The 21304-nt window shown below is 35.2% G+C and overlaps 6 protein-coding genes and 1 long non-coding RNA gene across 10 annotated transcripts; 5 read left to right on the forward strand and 2 right to left on the reverse strand.

Annotated features, from left to right (window-relative positions):
- The first annotated feature begins 365 nt into the window (after positions 1-365).
- LOC123202354 (chaperone protein dnaJ 20, chloroplastic-like) lies at positions 366-1299 on the forward strand. The gene has a single exon (XM_044618240.1). The coding sequence runs from the start codon at positions 367-369 to the stop codon at positions 988-990; it is 624 nt and encodes a 207-aa protein (XP_044474175.1). The 5' UTR covers position 366; the 3' UTR covers positions 991-1299.
- A 618-nt stretch (positions 1300-1917) lies between these two features.
- Positions 1918-5094, forward strand: LOC123201410 (cytochrome c oxidase assembly protein COX15). Its single transcript, XM_044616902.1, has 7 exons — positions 1918-2213; positions 2485-2783; positions 3099-3324; positions 3427-3672; positions 3788-3898; positions 4373-4504; positions 4643-5094. Exons 1-7 carry the CDS (start codon positions 2037-2039, stop codon positions 4811-4813), a joined length of 1362 nt encoding a protein of 453 aa, XP_044472837.1. The 5' UTR covers positions 1918-2036; the 3' UTR covers positions 4814-5094.
- Positions 5095-7023: 1929 nt separating this feature from the next.
- LOC123201906 (vacuolar cation/proton exchanger 5-like) lies at positions 7024-11333 on the forward strand. 4 transcript variants are annotated; one of them, XM_044617499.1, is made up of 13 exons: positions 7024-7395; positions 7634-7774; positions 7904-8167; positions 8254-8321; positions 8411-8439; positions 9074-9270; positions 9357-9569; positions 9659-9805; positions 10220-10336; positions 10416-10469; positions 10550-10666; positions 10760-10856; positions 10950-11333. In XM_044617499.1, exons 2-13 carry the CDS (start codon positions 7730-7732, stop codon positions 10970-10972), a joined length of 1371 nt encoding a protein of 456 aa, XP_044473434.1. In that variant the 5' UTR covers positions 7024-7395; positions 7634-7729; the 3' UTR covers positions 10973-11333. The 4 variants fall into 4 exon arrangements, with proteins under 4 accessions (XP_044473434.1, XP_044473437.1, XP_044473435.1 ...); XM_044617501.1 differs by having other exon boundaries at positions 7025-7395; positions 7907-8167; XM_044617502.1 differs by having other exon boundaries at positions 7024-7774; positions 7891-8167.
- Positions 11334-11578: 245 nt separating this feature from the next.
- Positions 11579-13568, forward strand: LOC123201907 (transcription factor MYB80-like). The gene is made up of 3 exons (XM_044617503.1): positions 11579-12397; positions 12490-12619; positions 12703-13568. The coding sequence occupies exons 1-3, from the start codon at positions 12085-12087 to the stop codon at positions 13409-13411; spliced, it is 1152 nt and encodes a 383-aa protein (XP_044473438.1). The 5' UTR covers positions 11579-12084; the 3' UTR covers positions 13412-13568.
- LOC123201909 lies at positions 13470-13998 on the reverse strand. Its single transcript, XR_006498884.1, has 2 exons — positions 13755-13998; positions 13470-13647 (listed from the first exon to the last, which is right to left on the reverse strand). It is a non-coding gene; the product is annotated as an uncharacterized LOC123201909 (long non-coding RNA).
- Positions 13999-14593: 595 nt separating this feature from the next.
- Positions 14594-15899, forward strand: LOC123201639. The gene is made up of 2 exons (XM_044617229.1): positions 14594-14770; positions 15101-15899. The coding sequence occupies exons 1-2, from the start codon at positions 14708-14710 to the stop codon at positions 15374-15376; spliced, it is 339 nt and encodes a 112-aa protein (XP_044473164.1). The 5' UTR covers positions 14594-14707; the 3' UTR covers positions 15377-15899.
- A 1624-nt stretch (positions 15900-17523) lies between these two features.
- On the reverse strand, positions 17524-20747 carry LOC123201490 (THO complex subunit 3). The gene is made up of 11 exons (XM_044617022.1): positions 20588-20747; positions 20389-20487; positions 19969-20098; positions 19510-19601; positions 19250-19318; positions 19091-19148; positions 18847-18946; positions 18423-18509; positions 18221-18299; positions 17864-17996; positions 17524-17781 (listed from the first exon to the last, which is right to left on the reverse strand). The coding sequence occupies exons 1-11, from the start codon at positions 20648-20650 to the stop codon at positions 17747-17749; spliced, it is 945 nt and encodes a 314-aa protein (XP_044472957.1). The 5' UTR covers positions 20651-20747; the 3' UTR covers positions 17524-17746.
- Positions 20748-21304: the final 557 nt, after the last annotated feature.

Here is a 21304-nt window from a genome sequence, read left to right on the forward strand (position 1 = left end):
ATCCTATTTTTTTGAAATGAAATTTGTTTAAAAGTGTCACATTTACCCCTTTTCTAGATTTAGTGGGATTTGCCTGTAAATGTGATATATTTACCACAACTCGACATCCTCGTTAAGGTCCAATGTTACTCAACAGAACATGAAAAATGACTCTAATACTATTTTTAATATTAATATTCAAAAAGTCTGATCTATTGTAAAAATGTTATCCAATTCATATATATAGTTTTCATAACTTTGTTTTTAAGATTAGCAACAAAAAAATATATTGAAAGAGTTTAGAAATTATTTAACTAATCTTTTTATAACATCCTCAAATTATGTATTATATATAAACAAACCTAACATTTATTCCATGCGACATCAATGCGGGATTTGTCCAGGCATGTCAAAGTTTCCTCAATGCTCTGGTTTTGTTTTTTTCTTAATCCAATGCCATGCCTAACTTATCATAATACAGACTACATAATTTATCAATCCTCAACTCTATCTTTCCCGGCTCTCTCAACTTCAGTCCATCTCTCCTTCTCTCATAAGAAAATCATGTCCTTGCAAATGAGTCCTTATGCAACAAAACCAAGTCCGATTACCCACAAAAAATTGGCCAGGCAAAAGATTGGATGTCATTTAGAACCTGCTTCATGCAAAATGGCTGTTCAAAGAGGAAGTAAAAGCAGTTTTTATCAAGTGCTTTCGCTCGATAATTCAGAAAGCGTAGGGTTTGATGAGATAAAGAAGGCGTACAGGAGAATGGCTCTTCAGTATCCCCCTGATGTTTGTCCTTCTGTGGCGAAAGAAGAATCCACAAAACGATTCGTTGAGCTTCAGCAGGCTTATGAGACATTGTCGGATCCTGTTTCTCGTAAAATGTATGATTATGAGATGGGTTTTGACGATTCTTTAGGGCCCCTTTGTGGTGAAGAACGGAGGAGGAGAGATTGTTTTCCGAAGAAAGTTTGGGAAGAGCTATTTGGCAATTGCAATTGCTAGAATTTGAATCGAGTCTATTTGGCAAAGAAGTACAATTCGAATATGAGGAACAATGTGGTCTTCTCACTTTTACTCTCAGAGTTCCAGAGGAAGAATTGTACATCTGGAATTTAACTACTGAGCTATGTATGAGGATTCAAACACAAACACAAGTATAAAGAATATAGAAAGATGCAGAAGATAGCTATTGGTTTCTCTACGGCAACTGCAAGCTTCCTCTTTCTTTCATCATGAAATGATAGTTGTTTGTGCAATAACAACTGTAACCCAATTATCCAAGGAAATGATATGATCTTAATGTTCGTTGCAGTTAATTTTTTTTTAAATCTGTGATATGTTTCAACCAGAAGAGGCCGCAGGTGCCTACCCAAAAGATACTTAACTTCAATAGCGGCATATGAAAGAAAATTTATAAACTTAAAAGGCGAGAGAATAAAACCGAAAAATGTTTAAATAATATTTGTTACTAAACTTGATTATATAGAATTGGTAGGACATCACCCTTACATATTTATTATTTTAGTTTTCAAAATGTTTTGTTACGTTAAATAGATAACAGATTCAAATCGAAATAAATTTGAATAAAATATCAATTTAAATTTAATTTAAAATCAAATAATCAGTTAGAGTACAAGTTCAGTTTAATTGATTAGTTAATAATGACTTCAAATAAAAGAAAAAAAAGACAAGTTTTAGAAGAAGATTTGTTAAAGAAAAATAAAAAATTTAATAAAAAGAAGAATAGGTGGAATAAGAAAAGTTTGGTATTGTGAAGCTTGCAAACCTCAAACTCTAGCGAAATTGAATCTTTTAAGTTTTGTTGATCAAGCTAAACATCATAATGAGTTAGCATCAGATCGACCGGCATCCATCTCTGCCTTACCTGTTTTACATTAACATAGCACATTTGAGTTAAAAAGGGTTTAAAAAAGAGGGACGCTGTCGTTTTATTGTTAGGCAACTAGATATTATTCTCTAATTGAAAAGCGCATAAACCTCTAAACCCCTAGTTTCAGCAGAGAAACCATCACTTCGTCGTCGTCGTCATGTTTCAAAGCAGAGTGATCTCCACCATTCTTAAGAGAAACAAAGCTTGTGTGAACACCATCGCATCCAGCCTCAAAGAAACGACCTCGTTTAGAGCTTCTCTCTCTTCTTCTTCTTCATCATCCTCATCTACACTTGCAAGGAGTTCCCTTTATGGATTCAGATCTCTCTTTAAGGTTCTCACTTTGTTTCCCTCATTTTCTTATCAAAATGCAAAATTTACTTCCTGGGTATTTATATTTTTCCTTGATTTTTAGATCATATTTAAAAGATATGATCTTGCCAATTTGTGGGTCCTTTTAGGGGAGTAATGTTCATGTGTTATCTTTGAGCTAGATTGACATTGTAAAAGTTTATAATTTACATGCTTTATATGATCAATTAGTTAATTTGATACTGAGTAATATGCTTAATAGGACTATAAGGAAATTATAATGTTGGTGTTAGGGATATAATGTGCCATCTTTGAGGGGCTTGTCGACTGCTGCCACTGTAGGCATGGAAGCTAAGGAGGGATTGAAGCTACTTGTAACTGGAGGTCCCCGAGCTCAGAAAATGGTTGGGACCTGGCTTTTTGTCTCTGCTGCTTGGGTGTTTAGTATGGTGGTGCTTGGTGGCATCACTCGACTAACACGATCTGGTCTTTCAATGACTGACTGGAAATTCACTGGTGGCCTCCCTCCTCTATCAGATGAGGAATGGTTGCAGGAATTTGAGAAATATAAGCAGTCACCTGAATATAAGCGGTAAGTGACATAAATTTTGCATTTTTATTAGCATATGAACTCTCTGTGAGCTTGTGGTGAGAAATTATATTCTAGTTTTTGTTATGAATCCTCTAGTAAGTGCTAAATGCTATAAAGTTATTTAATCCACTGTAGTTAGTGATAGAGCAAGATATTTTTGTAAGCATTCTAATTTTGATAGCATGTTTATATATAGTATGTTTGTTGTCTTTTGTTTAATGGGATGCGTTCGATGCAGTTGAAGGAACAACATTTTTGGTTGGAAGAATTTCTCTATAAATTTAGTGATTTTACTTGTTTCTTGATCTCTGGCAGTGTAAACAAAGGGATGAGTGTTGAAGATTTCAAATTTATTTATTGGATGGAATATGCACATCGTATGTGGGGAAGGGGACTGGGTATCATTTTTGCTCTGCCATTTTCATATTTTCTTCGTAAGGGATATATTACCTTACGACTTGGACTGAGACTGTCTACTCTTTTTGCCCTTGGTGCTGGTCAGGGACTAATTGGGTGGTGGATGGTTAAAAGTGGTTTGGAGGTGAGAAGCTGTTCTATTTGTTCTTCCTTTATCTGCTCTGCTGTTTCTTTTCCATTCAGATTTTTCGGGAGTATTTCAAGCCTTGAATATTGTCTTTTCCAGGAGCCACCTTCTGAATATTCTGAGCCTAGAGTGAGCCCTTACCGTCTGGCGGCCCATCTCACTTCTGCATTTGTCATCTACAGTGGCCTCGTTTGGACTGCTCTCTCTGTTGTTATGCCTGAACCACCAGCAGAATCGGTTGCATGGGTTCATGGGGCAGCAAAAGTGAAAAAGCTTGCCCTTCCTGTGAGCATTATTGTAGGCATCACAGCTGTCTCAGGCGCTTTTGTTGCAGGAAATGATGCTGTATGTTACTATTATTAATTGTATTTTTTTCTGGTCTCTCACATGAATCTAGTGAATGGTACAAATTTCCTGCTTAGAAACAATTGAAAATTATGCTTCTGTGCTGATTTTCCAGGGCCATGCTTATAATACTTTTCCGAAGATGGGGGATACATGGATTCCTGATGACGTGTTTGATATGAAGCCACTAATTCGCAACTTCTTTGAAAATACATCAACAGTTCAGGTGATTTCTCTGTCTAAGATTTCATATCACTGTTTGGTAACTAATGTTATGATTTTATGGATCTTTTTTCATATGCTTTTTGTTGAGGCTAAATTGTTTGGCAGAGATGGGAATTGAACTAAAATTACATTTGAGAGGAAGAGGAAGGGAAGAGGATTTCATTTAAAATTTCTCTTTGCCACTTAAATATCTAATCAAGGAAAAAAATAATTAGTGCTGCTTGTATTTTCTGTTAGGTTTTTATCAGGGGAAACTGTCAGCTCAATCTGTAACATAAACTCCCCTACCCAGTCTTTAAAGAAGTGTGCCTATATCAAATATTGCAATATGCATATACAAGAAATCATATTAATTCATGTTTAAGTAATTGTGCATTTTGAGGTGCTAGACTTGCTGTTTAGAAATTTTGTAGTGGATAACTTGGAACATTAGATGAAAATTTTCATCACTACTGTGCATTTTCAATATGTGCAGCTTGATCACCGTATCCTTGCCACAACCTCCTTGCTTGCTATTGGTGCTTTATGGCTGTCAACAAGAAAGTTGGATATACATCCTGCAGTCCGGTCGATGATAGGAACCACAGTTGGCATGGCTGCTCTTCAGGTGATTATTTAGTGTACCTTTACTCTTGTTTATCAAATGGCCTAGGTGATTCTATCATTTCATAAGCAGAAAATTTTTATTCTAAACCGGATTGGGCTTATTCCTGTTTAACAAATTCGTTTGTTGGAATCATTGCAGGTGACTTTAGGGATTTCAACACTTCTCTCATATGTTCCCGTTTCACTTGGCACTGCACATCAGGCTGGGGCTTTGACTCTTCTGACTTTTATGATCTTGCTCAATCACACTGTGCGAAGGCCTTCAGCATCTCTTCTTAAATCTCTTCCGCAAGTCGCCAAACCATTCTGATGGCTTTAGTTATAGAAGGAATACTTATATCGATTGAACACAAAATTGATAATCGATATAAAATATTTTGATCTCAAGTTTGCAGGCTTGGATTCAATCCAATGCGATCTGGGGAAAAGGAAATTTGCTTTTTGTTGTATTCCTTGTTCTGGGAAACTCGTCCCTATTCTTTGAAGTCTGGTAAGTGAGATTTGAGGCATTATCACTTGCCCAAGTAATAGCTTCAAGTACCCATTTTACTTGCAACAAAAGGTAATGGAAAGTTCAACCTTCAATTTTTATTTTCTTCTAGTGGTGAGAATTTTTTGTGGGGGAAATTGTTAGAAAACATGTAAATGAAATTGTTGAGGTCAAAGAAGTATTGATGGCAACACGATGAAAACAGATCAGGAGAGGAACCTCCCTCGGATCTTTTCAGGATCCTTGACATGTGAAACTAATAAAATTAATAACCAAGATTTGATTCTTCAACTGTTTTGCCTATTCGGGAAAATCCTGTTTTAAGGTGAGAATGTTGCCTGTACGTATTAACATACATATAATAATACTAAAAGGTACCGTAGGATTGGGATCTCATATTCATCTAATAATATATTTAACTTACTTATTTATTCCCTGAAGTTGGACTTGAATAGAGGTGGGTTTGGTTGGACTCAAATTGAATTAAATAAGGTTTAGTTCGAGTGTAACTGAAATTTAGAATCATCAAATTATGTATAAATTCAAATTATTTTGAACGGTAAATGGTAACAAGAAGAAGAATAAAAAGGAAAGTGATCAGAAAAGAAAAATTATGACAGAAACTCTCAAAATTGAATAAAGTAGTTTCAAGCCAACACCACTTGCTGATCTTCGGTCCTTTGGTACTATGTGCTGCGTTGGGGGCGGTTGCAGGCTTGTGTGCGATGTGATGGAGTTACAGGGAAATTGTAAAGTATTTAGGGTTTAGTGGTGAGAGAATGAAGGAGCAAGGAATAAACCTTGGTTGCCATTTGCAGCAAAGAACCCGTGATAACTCTCCTCAAGATAACAGGTCAATTCCGGTTGAGTAGGTAGTTTTTTAACTGACATACTGTTATACCATTTGTCAAGGTGGAGATCAACCGACACCTTTTTAGGGGGGATCACTAAGTTCCCATTATCAAGTTTTTCTATTTTATATTGTTTTTGTACCTTCTTAATACACACAGGGCTTTAGTTAAGGGGGAAAGGGAAAGAAACCATCCACAAAACCGAACACTGAAAGGAACAAAAAAAAAAAAAAACGTGGGCAGGGCAGCTTGTCAACATACAAGAAAATTCGTTGGGTTTGCAAATATGAATTTTGAAGCCATGGACTCAGTCTACTTTGGATTCAAGTCGAAATTTCCGAGGCAAACTGAAATGATATATATATGCCTGGTCTGTCTTTTTCTACATTTTAAACATCAAAAATCATGCTTTCATCCACCAATTCAATAACACATGCCATGCCAACTTCACAACAATTTGTCCACGTTAATAGCCAACTGTTTTATATTATAACCAGACTGGCTAGGCTTTGACGCGGTCAACTGTCTGATACAGGCCTTTTCCAATTAGATCAATCAAATTGATGATCCGATCACAACCTCAACATTGTTTAAATATAAATCTTTACCATAAATAACTAAGAAAACGTGTGACTTATCAGGACATTGGATGCTTTACCGGCTTTAACACTAAAAAAAAATTATAAAACCCGCATGAATTATAATTATTAATATCTTATGATATATAATACATATTATTCTATGATATGAGATGATATATATAAATAATGGTATGATATAAATCATGAGACGTATAAAAAATTGTCAATACAATAAATATATAATACAATATAATGTATATTATATAGTATAATATATATTATCAATATAAATTGATATACTTTTTTAAAAAAATAATTACATGATAAGAATGTATTTGAAAAATTTTAAAATTTTAAATGATATTATTTATATATTTTTTAAAATGATGATATTATAATTAGAATTTTTTTGTTATTTTATAAACTTGTATTTTATATTATGATATTAAAAATTAATTTTTTAATTTAATTGTTATAATATTAACATTAATATGAATATGTGACTGCCGGTTGAACCGGATGGGAAAACATCCATATAAATATAGTATCCTTATTGCTATTATTGGTACATGTAATAATTCATTTTCTTGCACTCAATCAATCTCTTTCTTTCCTGACTACTTTTCTAAATTCTAGTTCAGGAAGGAAACTGCGAGGAAGCTGCCTTTAAATAGACTTGATAATTTTAAATAATAAATCAAATAATTGGAACCAACTAGGCGTATCGTACTGTTTCAAACAGCACAAACATACATAGATTAGTTTGTCTTAGAATCTAAGCATTTTTGTTCTCTAATTATAGTGAACTTTTATTAACGCCCTTAAATCTCTCGAAGAAGACGGACAATTCTAAGCACGTTATCTTCAGTATCTTGGACGGTCGTCTTACCAACTTTCTTCTTCTTCTTCTTCTTCTTCTTTTTGGTTTATTCTTTTGTACGATATTCTTTTCTGCTTCTCTTCTGTTGAGGTTAGTTCTTTCGCAGATCTATTTTTGAAAGTTGTTTTGATTCAAAGTTTGTTCCTTTTATGGTTGTTAATGGTGCAAGATCTGACTTTTGGGGTTGTTGAGGAATACTCAGATGGGGAATTTTAGTTTTGGGGAGTTTAGTTTGGTTTCAAGGCTAGTTTGAGGAGGTTTGAATGTGAAAGTTTCGATTTTGAAGTGTTTTGTAGGCGGCTGATGCTACTTTTTCTTATGTTTTCAGTTTTGTAGAACATTGTTTTGTTGATATTGAGAAAATTGCACAACTAGCACAATTGAGGGACACGTTTAAGTTATCTTTCTGTTTATACAAGAAGAGATGGACGTTAAGTTAAGATTGGACGGAATGAAATCCAATTTTGAAGTAAGTCTTCATTGCTTGTTGCTTTTAAGATGATAATTTTTTATGAACATGATAGGATTGTTAAAGACTCTAGTTTTTATTTTTCGTGTATAGTGATGTGTGGTTGTAATCGATAGATATTTGTTATAGCAGATGGGCTCATTAGACAATAGATCAGCGAATGAGTTTGAGAATGAGAGTATTTTTACTTTGGAAGAAGAATCTCGAAAGGAAGGACCTGCTCTTGAACATGAAAATAGGTCAATTTCTGAAGGTTCATCATCTCATGGGTATAAAAATTTGCGGAATGGTGTATATAAGAGCATAAAGACGGTTGTTCTCTCAAGTAAACTCAATTTGCTTATGCCTTTTGGTCCACTGGCGATCATGGTCCATAAAATGACTGGTCATCAAGTGGGTAAAGTTGTTTCTGTTGGTATTGGATTGTTTGCTTATTGTTGCAAAAGTATGTGTTGATTAATTTGTTGGGGTGGATCCAGGGATGGGTCTTCTTTCTAAGCTTGCTTGGAATAACTCCTTTGGCAGAGCGCTTAGGTTATGCTACGGAGTAAGCACTCATATTTTTCTATCTCAATTATTATGTAAAGTTTATTGTTTGTTTAGTTGCTTATATGGCTTTCTCATTATTTGATACAGGCAGCTGGCTTGCTACACTGGTGCTACAGGTATATTTCTTATAGAGTCTTATCGGCTAACTGATCAGTTGTAATTTAATTGGAGGATAAACTATTATTTATTTGTCTTTGTAGGAACATATGAAGTGCTTTCCTTATGAGAAATAATGATAGTTTGTGTGAAAATGCACAGTCAATCTTAATGGATCTTGGATTCATCCTCTTTTAGCCATTTTTAAATAGAACTACAATAATTGGTATCTTGCTTAATTGAAAATAATCTTTCTATTCTTTTCATTGTCTTTCTCCCTTTCTTTCTTACTAACTTCAATAAAAATCTTATACGAACCTCGAGAGAACCGTATCCTCAACCCATATGCCCACGTGGGGTGCTGTGCGTGAGGTTTCTCCTAGCCTTAGACAAATTAATACCAAATGATATAAATTTTAAAAGAACCACACCCCATAAACTAGTTGAGATTAGAGAGCCTAAATCTTTATAAACCCCACACCAAAAGCCCATGTTTTCCGATGTGAGATTCAAGTCTTATACTTTGCACTTGGGATCGTAACAAAATCAAAAGCACAAAATCAAATTTAGGCATTTTTTTCATACATTTACTGCATTTTGCTTATTTGTATCCCATATCCCTCAAACTTATAGTATATTCAATTGACTTTACAGTCGGGGGCCTTTTAAATGCTACATTTGGAAATGCAACAGAATTGATTATATCAATTTATGCTCTGAAAAGAGGTTTGTTACGTGTCGTTCAGCTCTCATTATTAGGCTCAATTTTGTCAAATATGTTACTGGTCCTTGGATGTGCATTCTTTTGTGGTGGTCTTGTTATAAGGAATGAGGAACAGCAGTTTGATAAGGTAGATATAAAAGCATCTTATTCTGATGGTCTTTTTGCCCTATCTTGTACTTCTTAAAGGCATCACTGATCCAAGTTATCATGCAGGCATCTGCTGTTGTGAACTCGGGACTGTTATTGATGGCAGTCATGGGCCTGCTCTTTCCAGCTGTTCTTCACTACACACATACTGAGTTACATTTTGGAAAGTCAGAGCTGGCTCTTTCAAGATTTAGCAGTTGCATTATGCTAGTGGCATATGCTGCCTATCTTGTTTTCCAATTAAAAGGTCAACAAAAGACATATCTCCCTATTACTGAGGTTGGTTACCGCGTTTAATATGAACAAGTTTTACTTTTTTTCTTGTTTGTTTGTAATAATGAGTGGCATGATATACGGTGTGAACTTAGGAAGAAAATCAGGCTACGGATGCTGTTGATCATGATAATAAAAGTGATGAAGAGCCAGAGATCTCAAAATGGGAATCAATTATTTGGCTTTCAATTATGACAGCTTGGATATCTATCCTTTCTGAGTATCTAGTCGATGCAATACAGGTGACTTTTGGTAGTTTATACTTTCCTTTGTTGGTAGACGAATATTTTGATTGTATCTGCATTGCATGTTGATTGAGCTGGTGCAATTCGATCATGTTATTGATGTTTCCCTATGAATGGATTATAACATTTTGGTCCAAATAGTCTGACCCATTGTCATAATATTGTCCACTTTGAACACACAGTCAAAATATGTTTTGATAGCTTAGGAACTCAGACTATTTAACTCCTGTTATCTTAACATCCCTAGGCCATGTGGATGCATATACATATTTAACATCCTGCTTATACTTTGCTGATGTAGGATTTGCAATGTTACAATTACACTTTAGAATGAAAGATAGTTTTGCCATGTGTGAGACGACAATTATTTGTTTCCAAGACTATCCTTGATACAGTTTTTGGTTATTGTAGGGAGCGTCAGTTGCATGGAACATTCCAATTTCATTTATCAGTGTTATATTACTTCCAATTGTAGGGAATGCTGCCGAGCATGCAAGTGCCATCATGTTTGCCATGAAGGACAAACTTGTGAGCAAATTTTCCCATATCTTCTAACAATTCTTGATTCTATTTCAATACCTTGTTCTAATATTAATTTTATCTGCAGGACTTATCTGTGGGGGTGGCAATAGGATCATCTACACAAATATCCATGTTTGGGGTTAGTGTTGAAGATTGGATTGCCCTTTTGGTTTTTATTATTTTCATATCGTTTAAGTGTGGTTATTGTCATTGCCCCAGATTCCATTTTGCGTGGTTATTGGATGGATAATGGGTCGCACTATGGACTTGAACTTTCAACTTTTCGAGACGGCAACTCTTTTCATAACTGTCATAGTCGTTGCCTTCTTTCTGCAGGCTAGTACCATTTATATTGTAGTTTCTATATTTTGATAACATGTCTCATATATCCAGTTTGTTTTCATCTTATGGTCGCTGTTCTGCTTGCAGGAAGGAACATCTAATTACTTTAAAGGCCTTATGCTCATTCTTTGTTATCTGATAGTCGCAGCAAGTTTCTTTGTCCACGAAGATCCTTCTCCAGAAGGTAAATTATCGATTAAATTTTGCATTTCCTTGTTTGCGATCTCTTCTTATATGAGCACATCCTTCTTACCGTATATGAATTTTAATGTTGCAGATGATAAGAAATTGAGAACATAGTCAAGGGAGTAACCCATTGTAAGGTGAAAAAAATCCTGAAGCTTTCATCATTGTAAATAGACAGCTTTTAGCTGATCCATTTTCCAGGTGTCCCCTTGCCAGTTCTTCAGCCGATTGAGTAGGTGTCTTGATGTTTTTGTTCTTTATCGTATCGGTACCTGCTTGAGTAGGGAAATTCTGTATAATATAGAGGATAACAATTCATTTATCTTCTGTTTAGATCCAAATTCGCTGAAAAAAATGATGGAAGCTACAAGAAAAACAGTAAGATTTGCATTTGTGGAACCATAAATTTGTTACCCTTAGTGATTGAACATTTAGCTAAACTTTACAGAATCACCATTTGCTCCTTCTTGGTTCACACTACTTTTCGGCTCCCTCTTGCTTCAATACTCCCACTGCCAAGAGATTGAATAAGGGCTAAATTAGGCTACAAAAGAATGCATATTGTCATTGACAAGTCTAGGATCTGACTGGACTGGCCAATCTGATCAGAAACCAGTATCTAGTTCGAGTTTTAACCATGAGATCACATTAGCTCGAGGTTGAACTAGAAGAGTAATATTAAATCGTAGTTTAATTGTTGAATCAGATTGATCTAACTGTTTTGTTCACATAAAATTTAATTATATAATGTTATATCATAATGATATCAGCCAAGCCTATTAATCGAACAGGCCAGTTAAATCAATTGATTAAGAAACCAATCTTTGAGAGCCCTAATCTAGCATACCAAAAAACTACAGGGATGACAATGTTATCCTCCCAAAGATTCACACGTGAGGATAGGGTCCTCCTAAGATTCTCTTCGCAGTAAAATGAATGCCTGTGAACCTCACGTGCAACAAAGTAGTTGAATTTGATTACAGGAGGTGGCGGCTTGTGTGAGCGGAGGCAGAACAGAAAGCCACCCACCCACCCACCATTTGCATGAACCCAAACTCAGACTGAAAACACAGTCAATTAAAGAGAGAGAAAGAGACAGTTGACCGGGTGTCTTGAGGGTGAGCTACCGGCCCATCTCTCACACGCTCAATGGCGTTGAATTCTTTAATACAATCACGCACCTTGGATGCCATGTCTCTCTTTCTTTCATACAAACAAACGATTCCATGCACATTTCCAACCCCTATTTCACATATATAAATAACAATATCCCACTCACCATTTCTTTTCTCAGTCACCAAACAAACTATTCTTTCACCCCTTTTCTTTACTATTATATTACCACCATCAACATTTCTACTTTAATATTAGAAAAAAAAAAAAAAAAGACAAAAGATAAAGTGGCGATGGGACGTGTACCTTGCTGCGAGAAGGACAATGTGAAAAGAGGGCAATGGACACCTGAAGAAGACAACAAGCTTTCTTCTTATATTGCCCAACATGGCACTAGAAACTGGCGCCTCATTCCCAAGAATGCTGGTTTGTTCAATCTCTGATGATAAAATACTTATAAACCTATTGAGGAACTTGACTAATAAGTTGTTTCTTTCTTTTAAATTTTGAGTTGTTAGGTCTCCAGAGATGTGGGAAGAGCTGCCGGCTGCGGTGGACTAATTACCTTCGCCCTGATCTTAAGCATGGGCAGTTTTCAGATGCTGAAGAACAGACTATTGTGAAGCTACACTCTGTCGTTGGCAATCGGTATTTCCATGCATATGCATTTTGTAAATAAGTATCTAAATGGATAGAAAAATAAATCATCGATTCAAATATGTGTGACGCAGATGGTCGCTGATTGCCGCTCAGTTACCTGGCCGGACTGATAATGATGTTAAAAATCACTGGAATACCAAGCTGAAAAAGAAGCTTTCTGGCATGGGTATTGATCCAGTTACCCACAAGCCGTTTTCCCACTTGATGGCAGAAATCGCCACCACGCTGGCACCGCCTCAGGTGGCTCATCTTGCGGAAGCAGCCCTTGGCTGCTTTAAAGATGAAATGCTCCACCTGCTAACTAAGAAAAGAATAGACTTCCAGCTCCAACAATCAGGACCAGGGAACACTACAGCAAATTTCATTACTAGTAAAAATGATGAAAAAGATGACACTATTGGAAAGATTAAGCTAAATCTATCAAGGACAATACAAGAACCTGAAATGCTGCCCTCTAACAAGCCATGGGACCCTGCAGGAACAATGTCAGCAAATTTTGCAGAAGGCTGCAGCGGTTTCGCTACTTCTATCGATGGATTTCACTATGGCACAGCATCATTTCGTAATGATGGAGCTGCATCACCATGGAACCAGAGCATGTGCACTGGAAGCACGTGTACAGCCAGAGAACAACAAGGACGGCTGCATGAGAAGTTTGAAGATGAGAATAGCGAGGAGTCCGAGGGTGGAAAAGGAATAAGAAATGGATCCACCATATTCAATACAGATTGTGTCTTGTGGGATTTACCATCTGATGATCTAATGAATCCCATAGTTTAGGAAGGCTTATAAAGCAGTGGCAAGAAGGCAGAATTCCTACTATATGAAGAACAATAACTCAACCTCAAATAGAGAATATATAGGTGTAAATAAAATTTATTTACAAATTATGATAGAATTTACTCTGAAAATAACATTTTTCTCACTCTACTCTCAATCATTGTGTTTCTATTACATCTTTGTCTTACAACTAATATAGGTCAAGCAAAATACGCGGAGGATGTCTCCACCAAAATCTGAAAGCATTAATAAGAAGATGATAAAAGAAAAAGAGAATGAATAATGAAAGTCTCCAAAAATTAAAAGCTAAATGTCTGGAAAAGGACTATTTGTATGAGGCTACCTCAAGTTGTTCTTCTGTAAATGAATCTTTCTGTAGGTTCTATGTATCAATATGAGTCCGACGGAACTCTGCAACTGCTTTTGTCACTGCAGATTTAATTGGTGCTGGCTCCCCTTCGAAACAAGCCAGTAATGTAACATGCTCAGGCAACCGACTGAAAGGGGGAAAATGTACAATATAAGCATGAAATGGCCTTACAATCGTCAGTGTAAGGCAATCTATTACAATGACCAAGTGCAAACAATTAGGCATCAGAGCACACTTTAGTTCACAAATTTATCTCAAATCATTTTCAGTAAAACAGAATAACTTTACAATTGTCCAATTTAGCAAAGCCAAGATAATGAGACAAGAACAGCTACACTGATTCCATGGGATGGAGAGGACTGGCCGGAAAATGATGGAAGGAAAAGATCCAGGGAAAAATGTAATTTTTTTAAATTTTGGTTCAGTTTTTTGATATGGTATAATATTATGGTTGGTACAGTCAAACAATCCAATAGTTAGACTAGAGCATTCAAATTAGAGTTCGTTTAAATCAAATTTAAAATTAAATTATTTTTTAATAAAATTAGAATTTTAACTCATTAATCGTTAGCTGACTTTTTGGGTTTAGCTTTGTCCGGGTCGGCCTGGATTGAGCCCAGCCCAAGTCTTGGCATTACATTTTGCGCTTCTAATGCGCCAAAACAGGCCCAAATTCATTAGTCTAGCTAGAGATAAAAATAGCCGTTGAGATTAAACTGTATAATAAAAGCGCACGGAGAAATCTAACCGTTGGTAAAGAAATATATCCGTTGAACCCCACAGGCTTTTTAACGTCAATTTAAATATCCGAGAGTCCCTCTATCACTGATCACAAAAAATACCAAACTCTGAATAAATCTTCAACACTCTCTCAAGCTCGCTTTAATTTAATTCATTCTTTTGTTTTTCTGCTGAGAATTTGAGCAATGGCCGGGAAGAAAGATGCCCATGTAGTTGAAATCCCAGTAGACGGAGAGCATCAAAACAAGGTACTGTGTTGTATGAACACAGTCACAGCAATTCAGCACCACCCTTTAATGGAAATTTCCCAGAGTCCTGGCCATCTCTTGCTTTTGAAACTCTGGCAAAGAGATGAAGATCTTTTTGGCAGGAGAATTGCTCTCAGAGAGTCGAGAATGGACTCCATCAGAAGAGAAATCTTCCAACTTTGTTTCTTTTTTTTATTCTTTCATGGCTTGTTCTTGACCATGCTGTTTACATCTTCATTGAATGTGAAACAAGAGAGCAACTGTAAGAAATGGTGGATGCCCTCTAGTTTGTCTATGTCTACTTCACTTGCGTTTGTGTTTCTGGTTCAGGTTAAGCTTTACAGGTACTGGAAAGTGTGGAGGCAATTGCAGAGAGAGAGGGGTGACAATAGAGCTCTCACTAGGTGTATTCAGGAACTGAGAATGAAAGGGGCTAGTTTTGATCTGTCAAAGGAGCCTCAAAGAGGGAAGAGAATGAAGAGTTCAAGTGTTGAGATCAAATGGAAACCATTCGCTTGGTGTTCCCAAAATTTTATCACCATTTTCCTTGTTGGTTTCTCAGGTTTCATCTTTCCTGCTAGCAAGTTCATTCTCTGTGGATTCTGATTGCAAAAATCAAAACGATGCACATTTTTGAGAGCAGATTTTTACTATACATGAATGTTGCAAGGTAATAAGCCCTACTGTCCATTCCTGACAGCAGAATCTGAGAATTCCTCCTTGTTATCTGGAGGAAAGAGCCTCTGAATCAGTCTCCTTTGGCCTCTTTAAATGAAGGGGGATGAAGCAAATTGGTCCGATTGTTGTTATCATCAGAATTTATTGAAATCAATAGCCCCCAAAGGTGGCAGAAGATTGTGAAGAGTTCCATGGCTGCACTCTCCAGGTGCAGCAAAATTTTGTACTGAGAGGATTGGTGCATCGACAGAGAAAGAACATATACAGCCGAATATTCATTGTAATTTAAAGAGTTATTCACATAAAGAGGGAAAAAAAAAAAAAAGTTCTGTTTCTTTCATTCATCACAAACTCTGGCTCATGTGGACATGGACTGGTGAAAGTTTCCATTCAATAGAATGGCAAATTATTATTCTATTTTTATTTTTAAATGGTAAGCTAATATTTTTTATTTTATGGTAAGCTAAACTTATGGCAACCTAATAGTATTATTTATGATCATTTAACACTTGCAATCAAAAAATTGATTCTGCTTCTTTAGTGTTCTTCCTTGGTAAGAATACTAATGTTTTGTTGGAAATTTTATAAACACTTTGTCTATAAGGTGTGAAGAAGAGATATATCAACTCATTGATTAGTAGGCAAAAGCTCCGTTCTAATGGTTGCTTTGAGTGCATAAGTGATTTGAGCTTAACTCACAAAAGGTCCTTCAAAATTTTTCTTAAGAATAAGAATCTTATTGGTGTTTGTTTTTAGCAGTACAATTTTAGTACATTAACATTATTCTCTTGTAAAAGTGTGATGAGAATTCATCAGCAAATTCATTCACTATAATGAGAGTTGATAGAGTTTGTTGGATGTCTGTGGTTTTGTAAAGAAATATATAAAGTGGCCAACCGGTAAAATATAAGTGGCCAATGGTTTTGTGAATATGATCTGCTCCAAATATGTAATCTAATGGTAAGTATATAAAAGTTGTACACATACGTAAAGACATAAAAAGGAGTGTCACATATAGAGAGATATATACTCTCTCCTTCGCCTAACAAATTTTTTACAATTTTCGTTATTTATGATAAAATTTTCTCCTTCACCTATCCATAATTTTTCACGTCTTAGGTTTTCCACATAAATTGTGTTTTTGTTTTGAGTATTTCACACTTCTTTGTTGTTTGCTTTCGATTAAGTTTCATATCATCCTTTTGTTCCCTAACATCTAATCTCAAGACTTTGCATCCTAGTCTTTCCTCGGATGGTGGGAACAGTATTCTGAACAACTTTTTCCCGTTGCCATCATCTCCAAGAGCTGGTTTTAAACTTGCCTTCAGTTCTAAGAGTAACAAGATTTTTATTCATAAAATTTGATGGTTCTTCGGGGAAAAAATTGTCTAAAAAGTGAAATGTTACCTCTGTGATTTTTATCTTACTGAATTATGCATATATTGAAGATGAAACTTTGATCAAGCCACAACAACAAACTGCTCAAAATGCATTAAAACAAATGGGTGGAATTCGTGAAGTCAAATCTCTTACTTCGTCACTTGGGGTGGATTCGATCCAAGCTGACTCATACTTGAATCTATTCTCGGTTTGAACGACCTAAACTTGAACTAAACTTTAGCTCAACAACCTAGGTCAAGTTTTAGGGTTCGCCAACAATTTTTCACCAAAACTCTTCTTCTCCAACCATTTTTTTTCTCCAATGTAACAATTTACTACTCGATTAAGTTCGAACTCTGACTCAAACTTACTATTCTAGATTCAAGCTAACCTTGAACTAACCCTTGTTCGGGCTCAGCTTTGCTCAAATTGACCGTAATCAGTTGACTCATTTGAAGGTTATTTTGGAGCAACTTGGTTGCACATATTATCTAGTTTTGAGGCAAATTCTTCAAAAATCACCAAACACAGAATCTTAAGAGGTAGAAACTTAAACTCTCTTTGTTGATTATACCCATTTTTTCATCAAGTTATTTGTCATTGTCCTGCAATTGGAACAGGTACTGACAATGCTGATGCAAATTCCTATTATCTACTGACAGATTTAGAGAAGTAGAAGGAGATCAACAATCAGAAGCAACAAAGAAAGAGTCAACAAATTAGTGAATTGAGTTCATGAGTAAAGATTAGGGTGGGGTTCCCATTAAGAGCTTTTTAGGAACATTGAATATAGCATTGGATATGTATGGCATACATATGTTCATAATTCTGTAATTTAGAGCATTACTACAGAGAGAGTATGTCTTGAGATATGGGTTCTTCCTTATAGAAAAAAGTCAAGCCTTTGTTTTGCAGGAATTATGCATTGTCAAAGCCAAATATTCGAAAAACACCTGAAAACAAGAAATTGATAAGAAAAATTGAACGAAAGGAATCTAATTAACAATTTAAAAACAATCAATCACTTTGTTTAACCTTCATCAGCTTGATATTTGTTCTTGTCATCCCCAGCATATGCAAGTAGATTGTACTTGGGATTCCATTCCACACTATTCATGGCAGCACGACATGGAATTTGATGCACCGTTCGACCAGTGTGTACATTTGACTAATTAAAAAGGTAATAATATTGTTACTATTATGAGGCAGAGAAGAAATACATGAGGGGACAAAACTGTTTTGGAGAAAGAATGGTTCAGAAAGTGAACTTAAATCAATAGATAGGTATAATCAATTAACATGCATACACTATACGAAATATTCTTTCTTTTCTCACAACAGGGAAATATATCCTAGAAAATTAAAAAATAAAAAAGTTTGAAAGATACATACTATATCTATGAATAAATCTTCACTGGCAGAAGCAATATAATCTCCTGTGTAATTAAAGCTTATAGTCCTGACAGGCCATCTGCAAGAGCAAAACAAAGATTTCATAGGTAGAAAGCAATTGTAGAATTTAAACTTCTTATTAGAGACAGAAAATATATCAAAATGGAAATAAAATAACACAGAACCATTAGTCAAAACTCACTCAAGTTTTGTGAATGTACGGACGCAGAGCATCTCTGAGATATCCCAAAGGCTGACTAAGGAATCAGCACTTCCAACAGCAAAGTATCTATTGCAACACAAAGAATTAAGAATAGTTTAAGATCTTGATTTCATGTATGAAACAACCTCAGCCCACCTAAACTACCTTATGATAAAAAAGATAAGATCAAAAGTTACATAGAAATATTTTTCGAGTATTACTATATGCACAACTTTTGTGCACAAACAACGACGTGTCATCATGTGATTAGACAATTGAAAATTAAAGATCCAATCACATGGTGACACATTATTGTTTATATACAAAGTTATGCACGTAGTATTATTAATATTTTTCAGTAAGTTCATGCATGATTGGGTCACATGAATAGCATGCAGAGAACATATACAGCTTAAAAACACACCTTCCCATTGGATCAATTGCAATGCAATAGCAACCAGCTGTATGAGCCATGACAGTGTCAAGAGGTCGAAGAGATGGGTATGATAACACTTCAACAGTACCTGAGTGGAATAAACACAATCAACAAAAAATATGTTCATTGAAAAGTACTGCAGTTCTGAAAATTAAGTTAAACAAATAATAATAAAAGATATATTTGTAGCATCTAAACAAAGGCAATTCCCAGGCCAGAAATTTGTTCTCACCATTTCCTGTAGTCAAAAAGAACATTTCTCCTGTCATGTTCCAAGCAATCTCGTTTACCTAGAAACAAGAAAAGGAAAACTATTAAGAACTTGAAGAAAGCCACACACTGTCATATGGGTAAACTGAAACAAGTGGTATTCATCTAAATTTAAGATTACCTCATAACCAAATTTACGCCTATGAATTGGCTTGAATTTCCGAACATCCAATATTGTTAGTTCATCATCCTGCAGAAATCAAGAAAAAAGATTGTTGCAAGCTTTATAAGCATGGTGAAAGAAGAATCCAACAACTGGATGATTCAATAGATACGAATAACTAATATTATCTGAAATTCAAACACAATGAAAATAAACATCTTGGAATATAATCTCAAACACACAGAAGTTTCTCTAAGAGACAAGAATGTATAGCATACCCTATTACCAACAGCAATGTGTGTCCCATCAGGTTTGTAAGTTATGTTGATGTTCTCGCCGCTAAGTTCAGCTTGTTGTGAGCATTTTCCACCTGCAGAACCCAAAGCAGACATGCTTAACCATTTTATTTCTTTATGAGAAGGTTGCAAAAATTTTCTTATTATCCCCATCAATTAGCCTTTCTTTAAGGTGTTATTTTGAGGTATCAAAAACATGATTAATGTTCTAAGAATAAAATCACCACTTAACTTTCACAAGTGATATTACAAACTCCAGATCTTTCCAACATCAGAAACTAAGATGTTCTCATCAATTTACAGGCAACCACTGATAACTTTCAAATACAAGATAAAATAATTATTTATTTAACCTCTTAATTGACTAACAACTTAAATTCAGCTGAGGGACCCTTCATATTTTTTTTCTAATAGAAGATGTCAAAGTATGCATTTACTTACTTCGAACATCCCACAAACGAACTGTTTTGTCGCCTGAAGCAGTAGCAATTAAATCAGCATGTTTAGGGTCCCAACATAACTGATCCACACTATCAGCATGCCCCTTCAATTCAATATCTTTAACTTTCCCCTGCAACAAACATCTTCAAAAGATCAATACCAACGCCAAAAATGGCTCACTTGCAAATTGCAATTCTGAAAACTTTTCTCATTCACCTCAAAATTTCAGTGCAAGCACATAATAAAACAAGAGAAAACTACCTTCAACCTACAAAAACCCCCAAAAGATAACCTTTTTTTTTACAGTTCATACTCTCCAACAAGAACTTACCTGAAAACCCTCTTAATTTCGGCTTCCCACATCTAGTATTGTTCACAGAATTTAAAAAACAATACAATAAACAAAAACAAAAACTTTACATGATGACCGTGAGGCTCGATGTGCCAAACTCGAGCTGTTTGATCAACTGAACCAGATGCAAGCTTTGTGCCCGTACAATTCCAAGCCACAGAGTGAACCTATCAACAAAACCCACGACAAAATAGATTAAAAGAAGAGGTTTAGTTGAGTGAAAAGATTGAAACACAGAGTGTGAAGTAATTAGAAAAAAAAACAAGCCTTCTTTTTGTGGCCCGTGTACTCCCTGCTTTGGAGATTTTTGAAGGGTATAGTTTCTGCCATTAGTGCGATCGTTACAATTTTCTCCGGAAACAAACAGAGCAACAGAACGGGAGTTGGGAACGAACGAACGAACGAACGAACGAAAGCTGGTACGGGAATAAGACAGTGAGTGTTGGTAAAAGCTGCGTCGTTTTGGTGAAGCATATCGTATTAGCATACACTCGCATGCACTAGATTTTTTTCTTATAATTTACGAAAAAAAATTCTGAAATTTAGGTTATCTTAATTCTGATAACAATATATGGATTGTTTTGAATATCGACAAAAATCTGTTTATGGTTGTGGATATTATTTGGGAGGGAGACAAAAATCACAAAAGTTAACGTCATTCTATGAAAAATATTAATCTCCAGTAATATTTAAAGTTGAATGAATGTCAGCATTTTTCACATGATGAATTTTTTAGTTTTGACGTGGATGCTAAAATTAATTCGAAGATTAGATTAGCTTCATTCAAGGTTGGATTATACTTGAATTTTTCCGTGAAATCTTTAATCCAAACATAAATGGCAAAAGTAAGTGACACAAAAATAGACGGTAAAGTTGATGCAAATATATACTAAACTTTATGAAAAAAAATTTGTTAAGAGGTGTTTGATTTTTTAAAATAAAAAATTATTTAAAATTATTATTATTATTTATATTATTTGATTG

Source organism: Mangifera indica, chromosome 18 (genome assembly GCF_011075055.1).
Source record: "Mangifera indica cultivar Alphonso chromosome 18, CATAS_Mindica_2.1, whole genome shotgun sequence".
Lineage (NCBI taxonomy): Eukaryota > Viridiplantae > Streptophyta > Magnoliopsida > Sapindales > Anacardiaceae > Mangifera > Mangifera indica.